Below are 27,964 nucleotides of genomic sequence, written 5' to 3'. Positions count from 1 at the left end.
CTCGGAGTCCATGCAATTATAGGACAACCTCCTAGAAAGCTGATGCCAGAGTGCAATCAAAATGCTAAATCTTCATTACATTTCTAGACTACATTTTTCTGATTACTCTTTATGTTACCTCTTCTCTCAACTCAACTTAAATAGGTGGCCTTTCCAAGTACTGTCTCAAGTGTGATTTTTTTTGCTTTGATTCTTTATGTAGCTTAATGAGTGGTGTGGTTCTGAGGCTGAACAGCTTGACCAACATGACCAAAAGTTAATGGCAATAAGTAGGTTACCACTAGGACCAGGCTGAGTTTTAGTTATCCTACCCTTTCCAGTTTCTGGGAGCACCGATACTTGGTGTACCCTCATCCTGGATTACCTGTGGTTATAGGACCCAAACCCAAATTTTTGTGTTTATATTTTGTTACATTTTTGTTCTCCCATTTCTGTTCAATGTAAGGACCACAAAATTAACTTCTACTTTAACATGCTTAGAGCATGCAATTTCTTGCTCACAGGCTCAAAAGCGCAGAGCAGGCTTTAACTTCACCCTTAAAAAGGCATAAAGCCAAATGTTTTACCCCAAATTTTATATATATTTCCAAATCCTCCCCATTAAAATTACAGGACAATTATTTAAATCTCTCTTCAGATCTCTTTGCAGACGGACGGCATTTGAAGATGCCCATTTGGGGTTAGGCTCCATACATAACACTTCATCTGTATTTTATTGTCTTCTGATCTCGCAACCACAGGTGTACAAACCCCTCTATCTGATTAAATGGGGAGCTTAAATCTGTCTCTCTCCCCGGCGGACAGGATTTTGTGTTCACGCACAGACCCTTGATCATTAGTAGACACTAGGAGGCAAGCTACAAGCTGCTCTCATGGTGGTATGTGGTGCTCTACAAGCTGCACAAAATATACCCCTCCTCATCTCCAATGTACTGGCGCTGTGGTACAGAAATATGCACTCACGGGTTTTCTGGGATTGCCCCTGGTTTGTGGTTTCTGGAAAGTGCTCCACCTCATTACCTCTCCCAGATTTTCCTATCCTGCTCCCATTACACCTCTCTAATCTCCATTTATGCACATACGGCAAATCCCTACTCAAACACTTGGTCAACGCAGCCCGCTCCTGTATACTAGCTCATTGAAAATACTCTTCACCACCTTTCCTGGTTCATTAGGTCCATAAAGTAGAGGAGATCCAGTAGTTGGAGGAACTTCTAGCTTCACTATACGATATACACGACATCCTGGTACTGTACCTGGGCCTCTTGGGTTAGCTTCCAACACACAGAAGAAAACGGAGAAATTATAGGGCTCGAACTAAAGACACCAGTCTAAAAATTTGGGGTCTTCACTTTCGGGATTGGGTGCTTAATGGAGCTTTGGTCAGCCTCATTTCTCCCCCCCCCCCCTTTCTTCCTCCTTCCTTACATCGTTCTACCTTAAATAAATACCATCTCTTCCAACTATGGTCTTCCCCTTATTTGCCTCTTCTGTTAGGTTATTTGTTTGGTGATGTCCTCAGATAATGTGAGCCCTCTTGTAAATCTGTTATTCTACATACTTTGAGTTATTCAGCAATCTTGAACGTCATATTCTTGGAATGCAATCTCCATGTCGGGAGGAATGTACCTTCCCACACTCTTGTCTGAGCTTGCTAAGATTTGTGTTTGTTTTTGTTATAAGTTGAACTTTTGTTTATAACAAAACTCTGTTTATTCCACAGTGGGATACTTGTTTTAAAGCAAAAAGCTCTAGGCCGCCTGCACACGGCAGAGCAGGAACCGGAGCCCACAGTGGAATCCGGCTCTGACTGCGGCCGGCGACCCCGCATACCTGTCTTCTTTCTTCATCATTTGTACTGCGGATGGACCGGACGGCAAGCCGTTGGATATGCGCAGTGCAGATTTTTACATTTAAAATGTTTTTTTCCCGTGCCGTCGCTAGGCGATGACGCAGGTACCTGCGACCTATCCGCAATGTCAGTTGCGGAAGGACTACGGGTCGGATGGCTTTCATTGACTTCAATGGAAGCAGTCTTTGTGGAATCCGCACTAAAATGGAACATTCTGCGATTTCTCTTCTGCGAGCGGAAATCACAATTGATTTCTGTTCATATGCAGGAAGAACACTTTTCCATAGCATGTTACGAACGGCATTTGCTGCAAATCCGCAATGCAAATGCGTTCATGTGCAACTGGCCTCAAATAAAGAATTTATAAATAAAAAATAATGTATTGCCTTTTAACAATATCTCAATCACAAACCATATATTATGTTCCAGGAACACATTTTTCAACTCCATCAGCTCCTAGATATTTTCACTCTAAATACTGGCGTATGTATTCCTCAGTAGCCTCAAAAAAACCCACCAGGGAGTTCTCATACCCCTCCACAACTCCGTTCCTTTTTCTGTTGATCAAGTGTAAAGGTGCATTTAGACGCAATAATTATCGCTCAAAAGCCATCTTTTGAGCGATAATCGTTCTGTCTAAATGTGTAGCCATCGTGCACTGTTCGTTCATCGCTTAATTCTAGCAAATTAGCGATGAGCCTCATCAGTGCTGTATGCTGATTTTCTCAGCGGGTGGCAGTGATCACATTCTTTCAGCTGGTATACTGCGGGGATACCAGTTGAAGGCTTGAAGAACAAAGGAGCTGTCAGCTAGCAGCTCAGCAGGACACCGCGAGAACAAAGTAGCGGTTTGTATAGACAAAACAGCTGCATTGTTGTCCGAGCTATCGCGGCAGTATCCCGCTCCGCCTGCATACCTCTTAAGTAGTTTATTAGCTACTTAGAGTTATGCAAAGATGATTGCTCAAAACTGTCACTCACTGTCATTTGAGCGAATTTTGAGAGATCATCGCTCCGTGTAAATGGGCCTTTAGAAGACTCTCAGGGCTGATTTATAATTACTTGTGGCTTACCTGATAGTAGGGTAAACGACTGCGCGAGCAACGATGTCACCGACAAGGTCGTTAGCGCTGATACAGAGCATTTACCCTGATAGACTTCAACATCGGATCGCGGGCTTCTCGCTGAGTGGGGAGAGCTTACATAGAACGACAAGCCCACGATCTACCGATGGCTTTTAAGCTGACAGGTCAGATCTAAAAACCTGTGAATGAATAGTGAGTGATGTCTGGATTTACATTGCACGATTATCACTCAAATTTGTTCATTTGAACGAACTTTGAGAGACAGTCGTCCCATCTAAATGGCCCATTGCCATCTTACAATACTATAAAAGAGATACAGATTTAAATACCTAGTTATGTCAACCGACTCTCTCCCTCTTGTAATTCCCAATACAGCTTTTTCTCCAAGCTTAGTCTCTGGCAGTTTCAACTGGTGATGGGCTAATGGTGTAGCTTTACTGCATTACTTTATGCCACTTTCTAGACTTCTATAAATTGTTATGGAGTAAGCAAAGCTGGAATTGTCACACATCTTTAGCTTTATATGTTCTTTCATTATCTCATACTCCGTATCCCTGCCTACTACATTTTAACAAAAACGTCTTAGGTTTGCACATCGACCTGGTATTATCTCTTTCATTTTTAGAAGTATGAATCAACCACTGACAAATAATCACCCTGATGCTCCTCAGGTGGCACTATTGGTGCCATTTCTAAAAGAAGCCATCAAGTCACTTTGGTTGAGATATCAACAAAAATTCTACACCGAACATCTCACCACATGGCTTTCGTGGCTGCCTCGATCTGGGAACCATGCCACATATCTCATGGTCCTGTCCCAAGTCTAAATTCTTCTGGAGATTAGCGGCCAACCTTATATCTACTTGGATAAATAGACAATAGGCTCTCTGGTTTTAACAATCACCAAGACAAATAGAGGCAATTTGCATGCATCCAGAACCCATCTGGCATCCCAGTGGATGCAGACTTAGACCCGATTACACTGACAGATAATCGCTCAAACGATAGTTTGAGTGACAGTTTTGAGCGATCCGCTTTGCGTAGTCTATAGTAGCTAGTTAGGAGCTGTGCAGGCTATCGCTCGAATACAGCTGTTCTGCATAAGCAAACAGCTGTACTGTTCTCCGCTCTTACAGCTCGCATCTCACTGTGAACTACCAGCAGGACACGAGCTGAAAAAATCTCATCAGCGATGCAGATTGTAATAACAGCTTGCACTGCTGTTAATAGTTCATCACTCAATTCAAGAAAACTAGAATTGAGCAAGGAATGACTCGTGCACGAAAACTGCACGACGTCCGTGCATTTAGACTCAACGATTCTCGCTCAAAAGACAGCTTTGAATGAATTTTAAACGAGAATCGTTGGTCTAAATGGGCCATAAGCTATCTTTGCAAGCAGTTATCACCAGGCTCTCCACGATGATGCTATATGAGAAACTCTCGGCTATGCGAGATGATAAAATGGAGCGATAGCTTAAGACTTGGCAACCATTATCAGATTATCTACTGATCCCAGGAATCTCTGATCCACTTACTTCTTAAATGGAACTCAAGTGGTATATATGGTTTAAGTGAGCTGTGTTAAATGACATTTATGCACTTCTTTTAATTTGTGGTCTTTCCCTGTTACCATTTTACCTGGTTATATGGCTATATACAATGTCTTTCCTGTCCTCCACTCTACCACATGTGGGGAATAACTTTGTAGTTACAGCACATTTTATTATGGTTTAATGCTTTTTACAAGTCATCTGTAACTAAAAATAAGTTCAACATGCATAAGCCCTTCCATCTGCACCCGTATTTTGGACAGGGTAGCAGGTGGCTGAAAGTTCAGCTTTTTGAACAGGAGCGGTATAACTTTACATGAGCAAAAATGCGCAGAACTTCTATTAAAGCCGCATGGTGCTTTTCCGGGTGGTGATGTGGAGTTGAGGGATGCGTTTTTTAATACTCACCCTCTCCCCGATTCCACTCGGTGGAAAGAAAAAAAAACAAAAAAAAAACACATCACACGTGCACGCACTGTGGGAGTTCTGTTGTGACGTAACAAGTTCCCTTTAAAAAAAGGGGTTACCCAGGATAGAATACCTTAAGATTTTATGTAAAGATGGCCATGTGAAAGACAACTGTTTTAGCAAATACAAAAGCAAGAAAATCACATATGGCATGAATACTTACTCAAGCATTTAAATATTTTCTTTACTTGTAAATACCCGTGTAAATATAAGGTCATATTAACTTAAATTAATGCAGATAATTGATTTGTATTTACAGATCATGCTTTCCATAAGACAACAATGACATGCTTCATATACTATAAAGAATATATCTTACCTTTAAACCCACTGGGTATTTTAAAAAAGGGACAAAAAAAAAAAAAGAAAAAAGAAAGGAAAAAAAATATTAAAAGAGAATCTTAAATCATCATAGTATAAATACTGTTAAATCCTCCATCAGATTGCATCAATGGGAACCTTGTAAAATAGGAGGCAGTCAAGCCGAAAACAGCGAGAAGCTTGAGGAAAGCACAAGATCACTAACTATGCTGTTACAGGGATTTCCCTTTACGATTCCCTATATTAGTCATAGGTAATCAATAGTATATTGGTGAGGGCCCAACATACAGGACCCCTGACCATCAGCTGATCACCAGTGCCACTGTGTTAAGTGTCCAGAACTGCCATGTGCTGGAAACCTACAGCGAACTGAAATTGTATTGCAGGGTCTCTCCCATTATTAAAGGATAGGTCATTAGTAGCTCAAGCCTGGAATACCCCTTTAAAATTTTCAGTCAAAAGCTGTTTCTAACTAATTCTGCCTGGTCTTTAGGTCTTGTAAAATGTCACATTACATTGCAATCTTGTGCTGGAAACAAATAGAAATGATCAGACATTCTAGAATGTCCGATGGCAGATTAAAGGAACTTCATCCTAGTTGTATAAAAGGTTTGTTACTTGGCATAAGACTGACTGGCTGGGCAGGCAGTAAGCAGATAGAAGGTCACAGCAGAATATTTATAGTTAATCGCCATAATCACACTGATCTACAGAACAAAGTTAACATGTAATTTCTGCCACACTATGAAAACAATGCCCCTTCCCCCCCAAAAAAATTGTGCAATTGCTTCCTCCCCCGATTTCTCCCTATTTAGGGTTTTAAAGTTATGCATTAAATTGAACTATTAAAAAATATGACTTGTCCCACAAAAAAAAAAAAAAAAAAAAAAGATTTTTGAAAGCTGGGGAGGAAAAACGAAAATCCACCATGCAAAATGGTCATACCTCCAAGGACTTAAGTGGATATTTTGAAGCTTCTAAAATGTCGAAAAATTAGGATCTCAAGTTACACTGTTTTTAACATCCAATGTTGGTGCCAATACAAATTAATATTTTCGTTTTAGGGACCTGTGTAATATACCATACACTTATAGACCTTAAGGCCTCATGTCCACGGGGAAAATCAGATCCGCTGCAGATTCTCAATGGAGAATCTGCAGCGGGTCCCTCCTGCCCCGCGGACATGAGCGCCGAAAATAACAATTTAAAAGCATTTACCTATTCGGCGCGGGCGGGGAAGGTCAGCTGTTCCTCACGGCCGGATCTTCATTTTCGGCCGGCGGATGAATTCCTGACGCCGGCGGCACGTCGTCGACGTGCCGCGCGCATGCGCCGGGCACATCCGCCGAGCCGAAGCAAGGAAGATGCGGCCGTGAGGAAGAGGAGACCTTCCCGGTCCGCTACGGATGGTAAATACTTTAAATTCCTATTTTAGGTCTCCCGCGGATCCGGACGGCTTCCATAGGCTTCAATAGAAGCCCGCGGGAGACCCGCACGAAAATGGAGCATGGTCCAGATTTTTCCATGCTCCATTTTTTTTAAAATCCCTTTTATTGACGATCCGCGGGTATTTATCTACCCGCGGGTGGTCAATGCATCCCTATGAGATGCGGATCCGCATGCGGGAGATCCGCTGCGGATCTTAAATCATATTTTGCCCGTGGACATGAGCCCTAAAGGGGTTTTCTAAGATTCTTTGTTTGTTTTTTTTATATCAAGCTGTACCAAAATAATAATAATAAAAATAAAATCCTATGCATACCTTTTCTGGGTGCCTACACCTCCAGCGCTGCCTCTCCGTTATTCCATTGGCTCTGGTTACAAGCTGCAGAGTCAGCCTGTGAAAGTTATGTCACAAGCTGTTGCAGTTAATCACAGACCTCAGAGGTCAAGTGCAGCCAGTCACAGACCATTGATTGGCTGCAGCAGCCTAAGGTGTACCATCAATAGGCTGACTGCAGCCTGTCAACAAAGTTCTGTCAAAACGAATAGATAGGCGGTGCTGGAGGTGCAGGAACCCAGGATGAGTGAATATAAGCCATTAAATTGTTTTGGGAATGGGCAGCTTCATTAAAAAGAAAAAACTCTAACACCTTTAACAAAGCACACAACCCATACCATTATTTTTTTCCAATTCTAGATGAGCCAGCCTATTGTCCCAATGACTAAGAAACTGCATTTTCTTTATGAATTTCGCTTAGAAACTTTACTAGCCAATGCATTCCCATTTTACACAAAAATAAAAGAAAATTCTGTATTTTTTAAAAACTAAAAAAAAAATTTAAAAAAATTACTTACCATTTTCACTTAAATGCTTTACAATATACTTTGATGGTTCTGTAGGAAGAAAAAAAATATATATATATATATTTCAAATAGGTCAACATACACCTCACCCAGTTGACTAAATAGGACTTCAAATTTGTAGATTTGTTACGATATATTTTGCTTTTCCGGCAGCTTATTTAGGCTCTTTTCCCATCTAAGGCCTCCTGCAGACAGACAAGTCGGACCCTGTATGTAGGATTCCCGCAACGGAGTTCAACCCGGTGCCCGGCCGGTGACCCCTGCGTATCTGTCCGATGTCTCTCGTCAAAGCTGCTGGTGCTCCGTTGCGCATGCACAGTTAGGTGATGATGTGGATCCGGTGATACTTCCCCATTGCTCACTGCGGAAGTGCTGCGGGTCGGGCGGCTTCGATTGACTTCAATGGAAGCCGTCCGTGCGTAGCCTGCACAGAATTGCAGCATGTTGCGATTTCTTCTTCGAGAGGGGTAAAGTAATAAATGATCGCAATCGATTTGCGCTTGTGGATTTGAAATCGCAGTTTGCCATAGCATGCTATGGGGCAATATTTGCTGCGGAGTCCAGAGGCGGACACCCACCACGGACTCTGCAATGCAAATTTCTCTGTGTGCAGGCGGCCTAAGCCTTCCATCAGTTATACAAGTCAGGAGTATTCCCTTAATGTTTACTTCAAACATAAAAAAAAACGACTACAATCTCACCCATTGGCTCCCATACTATAGGAGAAAAGAGAAAACCAAAACCCTTCCAGCCTTTAACTGTATTAATAAAGTAAAATCAAAATAAAGAAAGGGTCTGCCCCATAACCATACTTTAACCACTTTTAGAACAACTGTATAGGTCATAGGCAAGAAGTAGGGGCTGAGCTCTGGGACCCAGGTTGTGGTCCAAAATCCATGTCCTCTGTAAAGCATAGGATGAGTATATGATGTCTCTCACCAAATAGAGTTTGGAATCAGACAGATGAGCATGTTAGGCCTTTTCTGATGCCCTCATTGATCTCTATCGGACGAATGGAGCGTACACATCCCGTCGCCAACCAAGGTCAGAAATTTGAAGGCCCCTCCTGTTCGTTAATGGTGGGGATTGCATAGGCTAGACACCAGCCTAACTTTTATTGGCCTGAATGATTGATAAAAGTAAAAAATGCATCATACCAGACTGCCTGCGTCCTGATCGCTGTGCCATAGTAGTGGGATCATTTGGACTGTATTTATAACGTCCTGGATCTGAGGAAAAGAACATAAGAATGCTATAAACTTCTTGCATTGTTAGCATGTTGCAGAAGTAATACTCTACGCATTAAATCGATTCAACAATATTTCTTAAAAAAAAAAAAAAAATTTACAAAATATCTAGTTAGCTGTTAATATACTAAAGCTGCAAAGGCTCAGCGGAGGTAAAATTATATTACAAAGTGTTTTAAATCAACAAAGTGATGGAGGGTTGGAAATAAGAATTCATTTTTAAACTTACACATAGAATCCATCTCAAGAATTGCTTCCTTGGCCTAAAAAAAAAACAAAACGTGATTTTATTAAATAACTTAATAAAATAAAATGTAATGACTATGACGTCTTTTCAATCTAGGCCTGACAATATGAAACTGGAAGGGATACACCAAGCCCCTTTAATTATAAAATCGCTGATGTACATTTGCTATAGGAGACAAAGTGCTGAGTTATTCCATTTTTTTTCAGTTTGTTTTTAGAAATCCATTAAATGCAATATAACATTTTTCTTTAAATGATACATATCACTGAAAATAGAAGGCGGTTTATTCAATATAAATAAAACCTTTTATACAAATGGCATCTAAGTTGTGTAAATGTACAACCTCCCTCCCACCATTTTTTCTCCTCATTTCTGTAAAAGCCTAATTTTTTTGTATAACTCTGCTGAATGACAAGTCACCCGGCCCTGACGGCCTCCCGATAGAGACGTATCGCGAATACAGTGAACAACTAACCCCATTACTACTTGAAACACTAAACCAGGCCCAAATAGACAAATCACTCCCGCCTTCATTCTACAAAGCCTCTATAGTGGTGATACTGAAACCCAGAAAGGACCCTACAGACTGCAGCTCCTATCGCCCAATTTCACTGGTAAACGCAGATTACAAGATCCTAACTAAAATCCTGGCTACCCGGTTAAATCAGGTAATTCTGTCCATTGTTCATCCGGACCAGACAGGTTTCATGCCAGGGAAATCCACGACAATAAACATCCGCAGAGTCCAAACAGCCATCCAATTAGGCAAGCAATACAACATGCCTTGGGCTTTGGTCTCGCTTGACATGGCAAAAGCTTTTGACTCGCTAGAGTGGGTTTTTCTGGAGGCCTGTCTGGTCCGATTTGGACCTAAATTCCAACAATGGGTTAAAACCATATATAAATCCCCGAGCGCAAATCTAATTGTAAATGGCATTCCATCAACCGAATTTCAACTGGCAAGAGGCACCCGACAGGGATGTCCCCGATCCCCGGCCCTATTTGCCATAGCCATTGAGGCTTTAGCGATCCGCTTGAGAAGTACACCCGATGTGAACGGTATTAAATGGGCAGACCTCGAAAGTAAAGTAGGAATGTATGCGGACGATACAATACTTTTTCTATCAGACCCAATACACTCCTTCTCCCAAGCTATGGTTCACATAGATAGATTCTCCTACTTCTCGGGATTATATGTTAATTGGTCCAAATCAACAATCCTCTATACCGACCTTAACCCAAAAAACGACCCCTGTGTCACTAGATACGGACTAAAACCGGTCTCAACATTTAAATACCTAGGGGTGTTTATGTCATACGACCACAATAACGCCATAGCAGAAAACATAATCCCACTGTTGGACAACATCAAACATAAATTGAAGAGATGGGCTAAGTTACCGCTCTCTGTGGCCGGACGCATAAATCTCATCAAAATGGCTATTCAACCCAAATGTCTATACATACTGCAACACATGCCAGTACGTGTCCCCAAGCGCTTCTTCCAATCCTTAAATTCCCTTATCACCACCTTTATATGGAGCTCCTCCCGCTCCAAGCTAAGCCTGGCTACACTACAAACGCCCAAAGAACAAGCAGGAATGGCCCTCCCAGACTTTCGACTCTACTACTTGGCAGGACAGTTAAGAAATATACGGACATGGGTCTTAGACAGAGAAATGCCCATAGCAGATAAACAGCTTGCTAAACAAGTAAAAGGTAACAATCTTCTAAAACATCCTAGAATTTCCAGAGTGCACGAACCCCGCCGATACAATCCCGCTTCATAAATTAGCTCTTGGCGTCTGGAGGGAGGTGAAGACATTGCAGCAGTACCAAGGCACGATACCCGAGCTCCCTCTTTGGGACAATCCAGGTCTCACCGCACTACACAATCCCAGACCCACAATACTGGGTGGCTCAGGGAATACATACATTGAGGGACATATATACGGATGAAACACTTCCCACATTCACACAACTACGCGACAGGTTGCAGTCCCCGCAGCTCCAGCTATTCAGGTTTTTCCAGTTAAGACTCGCACTGAACTCCCAATTTCCACCCATCTCAACTCGCATATCCAAGTTCCCCACAATTGGCATCCTCAAGTCTCAAGGACCCAAAGGGCTAATCTCGGCCCTATACACGCACCTTCTCTCGGCTAAAATAGACCCTAACCCACCTCCAGCATATGATAAATGGAAACAAGCCATCCCATCTCTCACACCCGAAGAGTGACAAGACATCTCTGAATCCCACTTGTCAGTCTCCCCGGCCATAAACAAACTAATCCAGTTATACATAACTCATCAAGCCTACCTTACCCCCAGCCGTTTACACAAAATGGGCAGCACATCCTCAAATTCCTGTCATAGATGTCGCCAACCAGAGGCGAATTTCTGGCACCTAATATGGGAATGCCCCCCAGTCAACGAATACTGGTCAGATATTACTGATCTCATAAACTCATTACTACCGTCCCCATTATCTATTGACTTAGACCCCAAGATGGCGCTGTTTGGCCTGCTGGAGGAGGCGGTGTGGCCACACCACACCCGTGTCTTTCTTGAGAAAGCATTATTCCTAGCCCGTAAGGTAATAGCCATGAAATGGATGGCTACAGAAGCCCCCTCAATCCTGCACTGGATCCAACTGGTAAATACCGTAACCTCCTATGAGAAAATTATCAAAACCGAGGCTGCCCGGCCAAGTTTCGCAAAATATGGGGGATTTGGCTGGACACCCACTCCACCTAATCAATGGAGTGAACCTCGAGGCCCATCTTACATCTCTCTCCCCCCACCATCCCCCAACCAACTATAATCCTCTCTTCCCCCCCCCCTTTTTTTCTCTCTTACCATCCCACTTTAACGATAAGCGCCCACAGACTTGCACTTTATCTCTACTGAGATCAGAATAAGATAGAACAGAACTGTTTTAAAAGTTAAAAAGTTTATTGTTGAAACTGTTTAGGCAATTCAAGAAATACGGCAATAAGATTGTATTGATTCATCTATAACAAACTATGCATATGTGTACTCTTGTATTTAACAAAGTTCCTTACATTCATACTCTGTATTTCGCAATTTATATGACAAAAAAAATAAATAAATAAAAAAAAATAAAAATCGAATACAAAAAAAAAATAAAAAACTCTGCTGAATGAGGAGTGTCTTACTGGTGTGATTGAAATGGATAGCAGGGTTTGACACCTGGGTGGTAGGTTACGTGATGGTGAAGTGATGCGCCCGTCTTCCAGCAGGATAAGATGGCCGCACTGCAGGTACGGACGATTCTCCGCACCAATCGGCAGAAAGAACACGACCGGCTCCATTGCCGGTCATCTGTTCTTTCTTACGGCGCTGCGGAGAGTCGTCCGCACTGCAGGTGCGGCCGTCTTCCTCGTGCAGGAAGACGGGCACATCGGCGCCCGGATGCATCCGTGTGACTGAGCCCTCAGACTGAGACAGCTCCTACGTCTATCTGGGCTTGCTAACTCTCTCTGGGCTTACAGTAAATTGGCCCCTGGTGGTCTCCCTCCTGGCAGCTCCTCAGCTTGGGGAAACTGCTGCTTTCCTGAAATAGGGCCTCTGCCACTTTAAGAGCTGGTCTAGTGCTGCTGCCGCCCTGAAGCAGTTCAGAGCTGTTATATGGTGCTTGCAGTGCCGAGAAGGTTCTCAAGCCTTCAGGAGGCAGCGGGGTTTAGTCCTGCATTTATTGCCCTAACGTGCGGCTTGGTTTTCTCCCCCCCCCTCTTCCCAGCCATGTCACACGTAACAGCTGGGGCTTGCATGTAGCGCCTCCTCTTCTTTGCTTCCCCTGCCTTGTCTGAAAGGGGTCGGGACCAAACTCTATCCAGAGCTCAGTACACAGTGGTACACCCACTGTCATCTGTAAGAGGGGAGCAGGTCAATGTTCACCCATCTTACATGATTTTCAGAGCTCCACTTTGCTTTCTAATTAAATCAAATATCCCTCCTGCTCTCCCCGCCCTCAAGGCATGTAGCCTGCCTATAGGGTTCAAGTTCACATGCAGCAGAAACTTGAAGCATTTGTTAGGGAAATCCATGCAAATACTGTAAAAACTGCTTCATTCACCATTTGCCACGTGCATATATATATATATATATATATATATATATACCCTTACACAGATGCTAAAAGGGAGACTGTAACATGACTCATTACTTTTGACTGTTCTTCATTTACATCTTTAGTGTGTTACTGGAGGCAAACTTTTAATTGACTGAAACAGGTCCGCACTAGCCAAAATGCAAAGTAAATCACATGTGAAAATTGCCTGTGCAAATACAGCCTTAATTGCCTGTGCACACGGGTGTATCTGCATTGCAGAATCTGGAGTGGGCGTCCGCCTCCGGATTCCGCAGCAAACACCGCCCATAGACATGCTAAAAAAAAAGAAAAATGGAGAAAAGACGCAGAATCCGCATAATCGCCTAGTGACTACGAGGCGTCATCTGTACTGCGAATGTGGAATCCGACCCGGGCTGGGGCATTCAGCCTTATACTTTGGAGTGTCAGCAGTCTAACACAAACCGTATTCTTGGTTATATTGTATTAATGTTGATAAATATCACGTTTTGAGTTAAGTACTACAAATATCAAGAAAATCCAATAAACATAATTAATGCCATCCTTACCTTTTGGGGAATAATTGCATGATGGTTCTCTAGTATAAGTTTCTTTATTTGATGGGTCCATAGGCGTTTTTCTTCCACTGTTTTGGCCTGCAGAAAAGAGAAAGCTTATAAAAAGTGATAGATAGGATAGATAGGATAGATAGGATAGATAGGATAGATAGGATAGATAGGATAGATAGGATAGATAGGATAGATAGGATAGATAGGATAGATAGGATAGATAGGATAGATAGGATAGATAGGATAGATAGGATAGATAGGATAGATAGGATAGATAGGATAGATAGGATAGATAGGATAGATAGGATAGATAGGATAGATAGGATAGATAGGATAGATAGGATAGATAGGATAGATAGGATAGATAGGATAGATAGGATAGATAGGATAGATAGGATAGATAGGATAGATAGGATAGATAGGATAGATAGGATAGATAGGATAGATAGGATAGATAGGATAGATAGGATAGATAGGATAGATAGGATAGATAGGATAGATAGGATAGATAGGATAGATAGGATAGATAGGATAGATAGGATAGATAGGATAGATAGGATAGATAGGATAGATAGGATAGATAGGATAGATAGGATAGATAGGATAGATAGGATAGATAGGATAGATAGGATAGATAGGATAGATAGGATAGATAGGATAGATAGGATAGATAGGATAGATAGGATAGATAGGATAGATAGGATAGATAGGATAGATAGGATGGATAGGATGGATAGGATGGATAGGATGGATAGGATGGATAGGATGGATAGGATGGATAGGATGGATAGGATGGATAGGATGGATAGGATGGATAGGATGGATAGGATGGATAGGATGGATAGGATGGATAGGATGGATAGGATGGATAGGATAGATAGGATAGATAGGATAGATAGGATAGATAGGATAGATAGGATAGATAGGATAGATAGGATAGATAGGATAGATAGGATAGATAGGATAGATAGGATAGATAGGATAGATAGGATAGATAGGATAGATAGGATAGATAGGATAGATAGGATAGATAGGATAGATAGGATAGATAGGATAGATAGGATAGATAGGATAGATAGGATAGATAGGATAGATAGGATGAACTGAGAACAACCACACTTATTGATACAAATGGCAATTTTCCATTTGCATATAGAAAGGCAAAGTGCTATATGGAAAAGCTAGTACAGATGCAAAATACTGATGAACAGTCACTCACTATCCCACCGTACATTGCGGAGTGACTGATTAGCAATAGTACATCGATAAGGCTTGTATAGCGTCAGTACCACAGATACGTGTAGTACATCATGCAGACTTACAGCCTATTCGTTACATCCATAATACTAGAGCAGGTGGGCTGCCTCACACCCTCACTGCATCACACAAAGCACTGACAACCTGGGTTCCCGCCAGTATCTTGGGGTCAAATTCTGCATATAAATAGTTGATATTTCTGGCCAAAATATGCAAGCTTTCAACCTGCATCAAGGGTCCTAATTAGAGATGAGCGAGTATACTCGCTAAAGCTAACTACTCGAGCGAGTAGTGCCTTATCCGAGTATCCTCCCGCTCGTCTCTAAAGATTCGGGGGCCGGCGGGGGGAGAGCGGGGAGGAACGGAGGGGAGATCTCTCTCTCCCTCTCCCCCCCGCTGACTGCCGCAACTCACCTGTCACCCGCGCCGGCAGCCGAATCTTCACAGGCGAGCGGGAGGATAGTTGGCTAAGGCACTACTCACTCGAGTAGTTAGCCTTAGCGAGTATACTCGCTCATCTCTAGTCCTAATGCCTTGCAAGTACCTAAATTAACAGAAAAGCAGAAGCAGTTTAGCTTCAAGATGTGGCCAACCGCTACTATACCCTTCAGGAAGAGCCATGGGTAGGGTGTATGCATGACAGGTAAAGCGTGTCATTAGACAACCCCTTTAAATTGCTCTCTTCTGTCACAAATGCTTAAGCCTGCGAGACAAACTATACAATACTAATCAGATGGTATTAAATCCTAGTTCTAATTAACGGTGTAGAGCATCCGGTAACACTTACTTGTACATTGTGCTGCTGTTTGCTGTTCTTATAGTGTATTAGAGTAAAGCACAGCGAGTCCCTTGTACTCTCAATCAGCATCAAATGTGAACACTGCATAATATAAAACAACAAGTCATTAATAAGATCAACATTATCAACATAGGAAAACTTACAGAAGGTCCTACAAATCTTACTGGAATATGAGTTTTATAAACAAAGTGGTCTCCACGTTTTTTTGTAATTAGTAGGGCCTTGTCAAACAGGAAAAATGTCCTCTCGCTGCGGGCACGTTGTACACGGAAGGTGCCCTCCAGTATCAGCTCGCCATATGTGGTTAGGTCCAGGCCTTTCCAATTTAATAGCAAAGACTGAATCTCCTGCCAAAGAACACCAGTCATGTAAGTTACACGTTTGTTGAGCAACATTTCTATAGATTAATCATTTTAAACATCTAACCTGTTGCCGTACAGCGTGCTCGTGCTTTCTCTTCATGTCATTGATGTACCAAGCTACTCCAGTCATAGTCTCTATGGCCTCCTCTACCACTTCATATCCTTCTTTATCTACATCAAAATGTTTCGCTATTTCCTAATGAAATAAATATGAATATCTGAGACAATCGTCCAAAAGTATAACAAGGAAAAAAAAAAAAGAAAGTTGAGAAAACCCTAAAAACGGTTTTCAAATCCAAATAAACTACATATGAAAATCTTTATGTTCAGTTCACTCTTGTAGCTTCATTTTTACTTAACCCTTTCCAATCCAGTATTGGCCCCAGATTTAGCTCCGATGTCGCCAACACGTTTTCAATGGAGCACTGTCCTGTATACTGTAATATACATCAGCACAACAGCCTCCAACATTGAAGTGCTGTCCTGCATACTGTTAGAAACGTGTCAGTTCTCATCCAAAATTGGAGCTATGCAGAGAAATCTTCATGTCGGACAAGAGCCGACACTGGATTGCAAAGTGTTAATTTTCAAAAAAAGCTAAAAAAAAAACACTGTAATTTTTATGTGTTTCTGTTGAGTAATTCCAAGAAATACACAATGTGCTTTCCCACGGAGAATAAATAAATAAATAAAAGCTGCAGTGTGCGCAGGTGGCAGGGAAATTGGATTGGAAAGGGTTAAGTCCCATTACCTGCAACAGGAGATGATATTTGAGGATCCTCTGGACTGGTTTTAAGAGATAGGATCCCAAGGGAAGGGTATGTTGGAGCATCTCCTGCCTTTCTCGAAAAAATGTTGCCAAAACTTTGTTCCTCATACATTCTGTTAGGGTACCAACAGAGCTGCAACAAAACAAACAGGATCGAAACATAGCATGTGCAATTGTCTCTTCTGTACATTGTTTTAAAGGCATAAAAGATGTGAGAAGATAAAAGCAGTTCAATGGAATCTCGCTGAAGCGGTAAAGACGACATTGAGGTGGTTCTGAATAAATTATTACGACTTTTGACCAAATACATTAAGGCCTACGGTTCATTGAAGTCGATGGTACAACGCTGCAGTACTCAGAACGGCCACTAGAAATCTTAGTGTTGGAGTATGAACAGAATTGTACTGTACTTACAAGTAAACATTTTTGCGGTGATTGTCACACATGTGTATCACTGCTCCAATCACATGTAGTGGGGAACTCCTAGTACTCAGGACATTTATTCCGCATCATGTGGATAGGGAATGTCATTAGTGGGAAACCCCTTTAAATCTCACTCATCCAAACATTTCTTTTCACAAGGAAGAATTAAGGAACAACATAATGAAGGCCCATTTACACTAAACAAATCTAAGATGCCTTTCAAATCGTTAAACAGTCCGAAGTTTGAAAAGAAGCATTCCTGAAATCTAAGGGGCATTCAGGGAATCCTCATAGTTCCATTTCTTGTGAGAGCTATTTAATAATAGGCGGTCAAATATGTTGTAAATGCTGCCATGCACTGCATTTAACGATACTGCCGGCGAGATGAGCACAATCCAGTCCTAATGCCGCCCCCCAACCATTTCTCCACTGTCAGCCACAGTCTCCTTCTGACATCCCTTTGTAGGTGGGCTTAAGCTGCAAATAAGGTGCAGCAGCCGAGGACAACACTCAACGATCATGGCTGAGCAATGTCATGTTAAGTATAAATAAACCTTAGGCTGCCTTCACAGGGGCAGGATTCACAGTGTTTACAGTACAAGCCATGTGGAGGGGATATAAAAAATACCTTTCACACGGCACAGAATTTCCAATGTTTATATAAAATGATGCGAATTCTGATTCCGCAGTAGGTCTATTTATGCTGCGGAATCGCACTGTGGAATTCAGCGCTTGAAATTTAGGGGTTAAATTCCACAGTTGTTACGCAAGTGAAAACGCGGCAAGATCTGCACCATTTAGGTGCGGAATGGGCCACCACAGAATTCTTACAGAATATGCCCACAGTGATTTCACTACGTGAGAAGATGCCCTTAAAAAAATAAATAAATAAATAAATAAATAAAAATTCTATTTTTAGCAGTTTTGCTGCAGGAATCACGTATAATCCAGTGGCCCGAGTTGGTCCCATTCACTTCAATAGAGCTCATCCTGCAGTACCAACGCTGGCCACTATGCAATTTACTAAGCTGTCTACTTTGCTTCCTGCAGCAAACCAGCCAGAAGTGGGACAACCTCTTTAAAGATTAAAGTAAGATAAGTATGAAGTTCTTCTTCACCAATAAACTACAGGCACAGATGTATATTATGGAACACAGACTTACTTGGGATAGTTGTTGCAGTACTGGGTGTAAATATCAAAGTTATGACTCTAGACCGGAAAAAAAAAGAAAAAGACTTATATACACTAAATGCAATTTTGTAACTAGTAAGCATAATGCATTCTTTGCATCGGTAATCAAGTATTTATCATTTTTCTATATAAATATTTCCCTGTGTCATCCCGGTATTTAATCTCCGCCCCCACCCCCACCCCCCACCCCAAAAAAAACAAGGAAAAAAGGTACGTCTTGACTCCCTCCTATCATTCTACACATTTCATTAAGTATCTTCGAGATCCTGATGGTGCAGGAAATGGGTAGAATTAAACTAGGTTCCTGTATTTACTCTAGAAGAAAATTTTGCAGTTTTCGCAATGCTTTAATTTTTCTACTTTATGCAGTGATTTCCTGTATGTTAACGGAGTAAACTTGTTCTTGCTGTGCCCGCTGGAATTAATATACAATATCCATATTTTATCAGTCAATCCTGACCTTTTCCACAAAGCAGCTGGCGACAGCCACGGGGTCTTCACTGCAACTATCAAGGTCTTGGAGAAGCCGACTGCAAAGAAAGAAGATGGCATAAGTACGTTACGGCTGAAATTACTTCTAGAGAAGTGTAAAAAAAAAAAGTTTCAATGGCATAATCCACAGTATGTGTAAAAGGACAAGAAAATGGGGGGGGGGGGGGGTGATATGGAAAAATGGAAAATATAAATAATTCATTCATCAGTTTAAATACATAAAAGCCACAAAAAAAAACAAAGATGAATTTATATATTTAAAAAAATAAAATGTCATTAACCAATATCAATGTGTGCACAATACGCCAAACAAACAAAAACTCATTTTTTCTGGATTGCTGTGTACTGATGTAATCTAGTGGGCTTTTTGGTTTAAGTCATTCCCAGTATCCTCCACAAATGGCGTTTAGAATATCCGGTCATGTGGGGTACTATTAACACCTATAGTGGGAAGGCAAGAATATGCAGAGGGGGATTTCTTTTAAAGGGGTTATCTGGTTACCAGATAACAGTCCCCCTATAGCTCCAACTGTGCCAAAATAACAAAAAGTAGAGGTATTTGCTCCTCCTCTGCCGCAGTCACTGTAGCCCGCGATTCTCCCAGTGTTTGTTGTGGAAGAAGTTTTCACCGAATATCACATGACCAGAGGCCAATCAGAGGCTGCGTCGTTCTTCTGGCAACATTGCTCACATCCTGAGTGCCATGATGCCAGGAGTTGGGCAACATCCGCTGCAGTTTCACCGTTCCGAACTGCTGGCATCATGGATGTAAGCACTGATGCCAGGGAATTGGGCGTGACATATGCATGTGATAGACGGTGACAGCTGCTTTTGTTATTTTAGCAGATCTAAAAGACTTTAGGTAAAGGATTTAGATGGATCCTTTTATCAATGGATTTCTGGTCATCGAGCGCATTTAAAAAAAAAAAAAAAAAAAGGAAATTCAAGGCTTTATATAAGATATTTTTCTCCTTTCTTCACTGAGGATATTCTAGCTGTGGCAGTGGATATGGGATGCCTTATTACACAGAAGTCACACCTCACATCAAAAAGAGAACTTAAAGGTTTCCACAAATCCATGCAAAAAAAAACACATGCCAGGAATTGACAAACATATACATGCATTTCATTTCAGGTTGTTTCACTTGGGCAAGCAGTATCTTGGCTGTAACCTACCTGCCAAGGATTCCCTACTATGGGCATCTTCAGACAAATATAATAAAGAAACGTAGATAGAATTAGACTTCTGATGGGTTGGCCAGCCATGCAACGTAAGAAGTTTAAATCCACTTACTCATGTAAAAGAATATTCTGCAACCTATGTACATTGGAGGTATATAGGGAATCATAGACGAACTAACATTACTGGTGTCAGTGATTTCTAGGATAGCATAACCTTCACAAAATCTATGGGCAAGACGAAAAGGCGCCTAACTAATTGTTGATGCAGGGCCAGCTTCTGAGACCCCCAGTGACCAGCGGTTATGGCCAGGGAAGCTGCAATCAGTCATGCATTACCCATACATGTCTGCTTCAGGGGAAAGGTTGTATTACATAAGCCTATTTTCATGAATGGACAAGCCTGTAATACATAGTCGGGCTAGTTCTTCTAGAGCAAGTCTCACTGGCAAGATAGTGTGTGATCGGAGAGGAGGGGGAAGCTTTTTTTCGGCAACCACTTTATACATAAATCTGCCTAAAGTTATACTTCACATACTATTAAGGTAGATGCAAGATAACTGACAGCAACATTTTCACTTGGTCAGGTTTTTTTTCTAACTGTAGTTTTTTAACTTTTTTAAAAATTTTTACTGTTAGAAAAGTGTAAAAAAAATTTGTTGTGTTTTACACTTTCCTTTAGTTGGCTCAAGGAACTTGAAATCATTTGATCGCTTGCACTATATACTATAATACTTCAGTATAAGGCATAACAGACTACATTTCTTACATTAAAACAAAACATCTAAGACAACAGTAAAATAATCTCCTCAATTCTTATAGAAATGTGAAGAATGAATCACCTGTTTAACTCATAAATATCTTCAATGTTTCCAAAAAGAGCACAGACTTGTTCTGGTTTCATAGGTAGCTCGTGTTTGTCTATGATGCCTCCAAGGTAATCCTAAAAGAAAATTAACAAGCAATTAAGTTGCAAGTATCAATCAGGTCTTATTACTTTTATTGCCTAGTTACAACTTCACAAGCTTACCATTTCATCACTACCATGCTTATATGGAGAACACTTCTAATATCATTTGACATTAAAATTGTCTGATAGCTGAAGTGTGAAATCGGTGTTTTTTCGGTGCAGTCATTTTGCAAGATTTCCGTCCCGTGTGACCCCAGCCTTAGGATGTGTCAACATATCACAGTCAAAATTGCATCTTCCAAAACCCAATGCATACATCTGAATGGGTTTGTTATTGCAGCAGGTTTATGAATTAGCAATAACTACATGACCTATCCTTAGCACAGAGCTGCGCTGCCACTTGGAACCTGTGATGATCAGCTGATGAGAAGATGCTATGGGGATGGCCGGATTGCTCAGAACACCATTTGTAATGCAGTGGCCCAGTTTGGTATTGCAGCCCTCACTTAAAAGGGAAAGAGCTTTAATACCAAAACTGGACCGCTGCACAATTGACAGCGGTCTGAGAATTTTGGCTGGCATCTTCTCATCAGATGAGAGGAGCAGTGATCCTGAGCAGAGATCTTGGCTAATCTGCTGCTGAGGACCTTAGGTTAGATCATCAATGTTTTTTGCCTGGAAAACCCCTTTACGCCCCATGCCCACAGCCGGGTCGGATTCTAATTGCGAAATACTGCAGAGACCCTATACTCACCCATCCGGATCTATCGCGAGTGCCCCTCCCAGCAAGCTTTGGCACTGGGCTGTGACACGGATTCTCGCGGTACTTCCGCAAAGCTCACAGCCGAAGTATCGCAGGACAGACTGCTTCCTTTGACTGCAATCCGTGTAGCTGCCCGTGCAATTTTCCGCACAGAATAGAACATGCTGCGATTCTCCCCCGAGTGATTTCCGCTCATGGACAGGGGAGAATCGTTTAACATAGCATGTCTATGGACGGCTATTGCTGCAGGAATTCACGGCGGGTGTCTGACTGCAAATACCGCAACGATAATCTGTCCGTGGGCATTCAGTCTTAAGCTCTTGACAACATCTGACATACACATATATCAGATGTGCGTGGAGTTAGTGAGGTGCGGACCCAACCACTTGGCTGCTTCTGACAGCTGACATCCGGCCGCAGCAACAATCAGAGGTAACACCAATCATGGCTGTTAGCTATTTAAATGCTGCTATCAGTTTTCACTGCAGCATTTAAATGTCCTGAAAGGCATTGTACGTCCCAAATGGCTTGCCAAATATCACGGATGACCGTTTGGCAGCCTGGGGCCTTGTGGAGGATCCCAGGGATTGCCATGTATTTCTGCATAGAAATGCATACAGAAATACTACCGTATATTCCGGCGTATAAAGCGACTGGGCGTGTAAGACGACCCCTCAACTGTCACCTTATACGCCGGGAATACAGCGGAGCAAAAAAAAAACCACATTACTCACCTCCCCCGGCGTTCTGCGGCGCTGCTGCAGGCTGTCGCTCCCTCCTGGTCCCCGGCAGAGCATTGCTTTCTGGACGCGGGGCTTGAAATCCCCGCCTCCAGAAAGCTAATACTGTGATTAGCTAACACACGCCGTCAGCCAATCACAGCCATTCAATGACATCATTGAATGGCTGTGATTGGCTAAAACACACGTGCCTTCAGCCAATCATAGCCATTCAATATCATTGAATGGCTGTGATTGACTAACACTCGTGCGCCTTCAGCCAATCACAGCCATTCAATGATTGGCTGACGGCGTGTGTTAGCCAATCACCGTATTAGCTTTCTGGAGGCGGGGATTTCAAGCCCCGCATTCAGAAAGTAATGCTCTGCCGGGGACCAGGAGGGAGCGACAGCCTGCAGCAGCGCCGCAGAACGCCGGGGGAAGTGAGTAATGATTTTTTTTTTTTTTGACACTTTCTTTTTTTTGTATTACCGGCGTATAAGACGACCCCCGACTTCAGAGCAGATTTTTGGGGGTTCAAAAGTAGTCTTATACGCCGGTATATACGGTAGTTCAAGTCCTCTTCTGTATCATTAAAAGTAAGTGGAATAACAGTTTTAATTATCACAAAAAAATAAAACATTAAATGTTAAAACAAAAACAAAAAAAAACAACACTTTTCCCATTAAAAGAAACACACTTATGCAAAAAGATCTGAGCTGGTCTGAATTGACTATCTGAGGAGAAAGAGGCAGGAGTTTCAGAAAGAAAAATAACCAACCAAGAGAACGCTAGCCATACTGGGGGATAGCTACATGATGAATTAAAAAATAAATAAAATCATTCTTCATCAGAGTGACCCCATTAAAAAAAAACAACAGGTTTTGTTTGAATGTGGGGGAGGAGGAGGAAAAAGCGAGAAAAAACAAAACAAAAACACACAACAACCACCATGCTCTCAAGGGATTAAATAGCTTTTTTTTTTTTTTGCAGCACTTCGTAAAGATCATAAAGATGCCCCTTCAGCAGATTCATAACCGACCTCCTTCCATCGGCTGCGGCTCAGTAACAGGCCTGCATACAGTTTGTGATTGTGAACTGTAAATTCTCATTTTACAGTTCATAGTAAAATGCACTAATGTCTTCATATTAGAATTGTTGACCTGTATCACTTAGAAATCTTTATGATTCATTACAGTTTTTCAACGTGTCCATAAAGACGTTGGCGGTCGGTGATTTTTGGACGTGTTGGCAGCATTTGTCAGTGAGTCAGTATTTTGCCCTGACAAGCCCTGTATATTTACACCCTTGTATACGGTAGAGATACATTGTGACACATAGTATCTAGCTCGCTCAGCACACCTTCCCTATTGCACACAAATCAAGGAATAAGAATGAAGTTTCCAACCTCTATAATAAAGGCTACATGCACGCTCAAGTTCCAGCAGTGGTTTAGTACATAATTAAGGTGTAAGGCGCAGAATGTTTTACTACATACCTCCACAATACTTCGCAGGTCCTGAACATACATCCTCTCCGTATCTATAATTTCCAGCACTACACGTTCCACATAGCTTAGTTTGTGAGTGATCACACTACCAACTTTGCTTCCGAAGGGAGAAAAGGATGTCGAGCCGAGATGGTTGTGCCGGTTTACAGCTTTACCATTATGCATAGTGTTGCCATTTCTCAGGCCACTTTGTATTTCCTGGCGAGTTGCCTGCACAGTCCCATCAGTAGGCGACAACAGCTCCATGTCCGGATAGGGTGTCCTTTTACTCATTTGCTCATCATATACTGTTTTGCCAATTATATTCTCATAAAGTTCGAAGCCACCATTCTGTGACCAGGAAGACGCTGTAGAAACACTTACAGGACACTTGGAATCGTTAAAGTTGGCAAAAAATGAGTCAGAGTCCGATAACTTGTCATTGCTGTAGGAGGAGGCAGCAGACAGCCTCGGGGATTCTATGGAGGGAACAAAAAAAAGCAAGTTTAGATAAGAAAGTAATTTCCTGGTTGTAATGCATAAACATTTCTGAGCCGTTGGGCCTTAAGCACAGCAACAATGGCATAGTTTAACCTTTTCATGACCAAGGGGCATTGACATGCCTACCTCCAGGTCACATGCTGCAGTTCTGGTATTCCAACTTTCAATAAGAAAAAAAAAAAAACCTTTTTCTGATGACATAGCTACTACACAAGTATTGTTTTTGGCAGGATGAGTTGCATTTTTCAATGGAACCATTTAATGTATTGAAAGAGTTACAAATTTCTAAGTACGGCGAAATGGGGGGGGGGGGGGGGATTAGTTGCACTATGGGGGGTGGGGGTTATTCTGTGTGTCAGTACAATCACAGCAATACAAAAAAGTTATAGATTTTGTTAAGGCATTACTGTATATAAAAAAAACACCACCTTTTTAAACCACCTGCACACAAACGGGTCGGATTCCACATACGGAATCGGGCTCTGACCACAGCCGGTGACCCCCCGAACCTGGCAAGTAGTCTTCTGTACCGCGGATGGTCCAGACGGCTCGCCGTCAGACATACGCAGTACAGAATTTCCTGCACTGTGGGCAGGCGATGACGCGGGTCCTGCGAACTTTCCACATTGTCAATTGTGCAAGGGTCGCGGGTCGGATGGCTTCCACTGACTTCAATGGAAGACATTAGTGTGGAACCCACACAAAAATGGAGCATGCTGCGATTTTTCCCTCCGCGAGCAAACATGCAGATGCTATAGTGTTTTGAATTAGCGCGGAATGCCACGGATAGTCCACGCGGGAGACGATCACAGATTCCGCAATCCAAACCTGGTCGTGTAGCAGGTGACCTTTGTCTCCCCGACCCATTAGGTTTTTAATTTCTTTGGAAGGGCTGTGTGACGGGATTTTTTTGCAGTGCAACTTGTAGTTTGTTTCGATACCATTGGGAAAATGCAACTTTTTAGATCACTTTTATTCAAACTTTGTTGTAGACTGTTGTAGACTATTTTTTTGTGGACTGAGTGATCAAACAAGAAGCGCAATTCTGCCATTGTGTTTTTTCCCCTCCTCATGGAGTTAGACATATGGAAGTGATAATGTAATATTTTAATGAATTGGACCTTTTTAAATACAGTGATAAAAAAAAAAGTTTTTAGTATTTTGAAGCAACCAGTGAGAAAAGGTTAACTAATCTTATTTTTATAATTAAAAAATAAATATTTTCCTTTTTTTATTAGTAACTTGAAGTTGCGATCATTTGATCACTTATACAATATAATGGTATTGCATTATTATGGGGTCTTATCGTGGCATTTAAATCTCAGTCAATCGGGACATTAAAGGGCCAACAGCCACGCTCAGAGTTCTCTCTGATCATGGCTGTTGTGGTCTGGCATCGGCTGTCAGACACCTTATACCTGCCATGCATGGAACAAACTAGGTTCCCGAGCCAGCTACATACACAGCATATGCTGTGGCCAGCTACATCCTAACAACAAGGGGTGTGTAGTTAGGATGCATATAGTCACATGTACGTTGGGAAGGAGCTAAATATTAGTGAACAAACTTCTGCCACTGCCCATTTCTGAGAACAAAAAGGGACGATTTACTAATTCTGCTTTAAACTTAGTGTAAGAACATGTTTGTCGAGTTCTGAAACATGTCTGCCTCTTGTCGAGATTTCCCCTGTTCCTTCATGTATTTTTTGTATTCACTGTACTACTGGGGGGGGCGCTGTGGGGAGGGTCACTATTACCGCTAGGGGGAGTGTCACCATTACACTGGGGGCCACTGTTGGATGTCACTATTATCGCTGGGGTCGCTGTGGGGGAAGGGGGTCATTATTATCGCTGGGGGTGTGGGGGAGTAATGTCACCATTATCGCTAGGGGTGCTGGAGGTGGTCACTATTATCGCTCTGGCCGCTGGGGGCTCACTATTATCGCTAGGGTAGGTTTACATGTGGCGGAAATTGTCAGGGTTGTTTCAAAATAGACAGCGTGCAGATTTTGACTGCTTTTTGGATGTGGAAATGCTCCACAGAAATTTCCGCTGGGGTCATTCTGCGGTATTTCCGCATACTAAAAGCAGTCAAAATCTGCACGCTGTCTGTTTTGAAGCATAGTAACATAGTTCGTAAAGGCTGAATGAAGACAATGTCCATCTAGTCCAGCCTGTCTATCCTCCTGTTTTGTTGATCCAGAGGAAGGCAAAAAACCCCAAGAGCAGAAGCCAACTAGCCCTTTTGGGGGGAAAAAATTCCTTCCCGACTCCCTAATGGCAATCAGACTGTTCCCTGGATCAACCCCTAAGGCTAGGGTCACACAGGGTGGATTTGTTGCGGTTTTGCTGCGGTTTTTCCGTTGCGGTTTTGACGCAGAAGAACTGCTTCTGCGGCAAAACCGCTTCAAAGGTTAATTTGGGCTTGTGGATTTTGCTGCGGATTTTCGTGCGGAAAAATCCGCAAGCGTTTTTTTTCCGCAGCGCTTTTTTACTTTTGTCGCGTATTTGGTGCGGTTTTGGCTGCGTCCATAGAGGTCTATGGACAAAAAAGCGCTGCGGAAACGACCAAAGAATGAACATGCTGCATCTTTTAAAACCGTGACGCAGTTGCATTTCCGCATTGCGGCTGTGCGGAAAAAATCCGTCCTGTGAGAACAGCTTTTTGGCAAATCTCATTTGTGCTGCATTGCACTGCAAACACAGCGGTTTTGCCGCAGTGCGGATATGCAACGGCAATCCGCGGCAAAACCGCGGCAAATCCGCCCTGTGTGACCCCAGCCTAATAGTTCCTACCTGCCTGTATACCCGGATTAACAAATAATCTTAGATTTATAGCCTATAATATACTTCCTCTCCAGGAAGACATCAAGTCCCCTTTTAAACTCCTCTATTGATTTTGCCATCACCACATCCTCAGGCAGAGAGTTCCACAGTCTAACTCAGACCTGGGCAAAGCACGGCCCGCGGGCCACATCCGGCCCGCTGAATAGCTCGGACCGGCCCGCAAAGAGTGTCCTGGTGACTCAGCAATGAGTCCGGTGTCAGCAACGGGAAGCAGCGAAACTATGCACTCCGAAGCCTTGTCCATTTTGTTCACTTCTGTGCTGTGCTAATAGTTATTCAGGCCTTACTTATTCAAGCACCTCTACCAATGACGTAGGCTTGAATAACTTTATTAAACAGCACATAAGTTAACAAAATGGACAAGGCTTCGGAGTTTGTAGTTTCACTGCTTCCCGATGCTGAGTAAGTGATGCCACTGTAACTTCTGAGTGCCAGGATGCTCGTTGCGGACCTTGGGGAGTGCCAGGACAATCGTTCCACGCTCGTCATTGGTAAGTGTCAGGACTTTTCCCTTTACATTGT

The 27,964-nt window shown here is 42.3% G+C and overlaps 1 protein-coding gene across 4 annotated transcripts in view; it reads right to left on the bottom strand.

Moving 5' to 3' along the window:
• Positions 1-27,964, bottom strand: part of LOC136633129 (pleckstrin homology domain-containing family G member 3-like) — a 63,687-nt gene that overhangs the window by 12,049 nt on the left and 23,674 nt on the right. For all 4 annotated transcript variants that reach the window (XM_066608630.1, XM_066608629.1, XM_066608627.1 and 1 more), the window contains exons 2-14: positions 24,105-24,574; positions 21,057-21,157; positions 19,004-19,073; positions 18,515-18,561; positions 16,911-17,061; positions 16,224-16,355; positions 15,962-16,144; positions 15,786-15,878; positions 13,742-13,828; positions 9,062-9,095; positions 8,743-8,814; positions 7,577-7,615; positions 5,277-5,287 (exon numbers count right to left, since the gene is read on the bottom strand). In XM_066608630.1, coding sequence (XP_066464727.1) covers positions 5,277-5,287; positions 7,577-7,615; positions 8,743-8,814; positions 9,062-9,095; positions 13,742-13,828; positions 15,786-15,878; positions 15,962-16,144; positions 16,224-16,355; positions 16,911-17,061; positions 18,515-18,561; positions 19,004-19,073; positions 21,057-21,157; positions 24,105-24,389 — 1,305 coding nt within the window. In that variant the 5' untranslated portion in view covers positions 24,390-24,574. The remainder of the gene's footprint in view (positions 1-5,276; positions 5,288-7,576; positions 7,616-8,742; positions 8,815-9,061; positions 9,096-13,741; positions 13,829-15,785; positions 15,879-15,961; positions 16,145-16,223; positions 16,356-16,910; positions 17,062-18,514; positions 18,562-19,003; positions 19,074-21,056; positions 21,158-24,104; positions 24,575-27,964) is intronic.

Source organism: Eleutherodactylus coqui, chromosome 6 (genome assembly GCF_035609145.1).
Source record: "Eleutherodactylus coqui strain aEleCoq1 chromosome 6, aEleCoq1.hap1, whole genome shotgun sequence".
Classification (NCBI taxonomy): Eukaryota; Metazoa; Chordata; class Amphibia; order Anura; family Eleutherodactylidae; genus Eleutherodactylus; species Eleutherodactylus coqui.
Note: the sequence above shows the minus strand (reverse complement) of the source record. Positions and strands in the feature narration are given on the sequence as shown.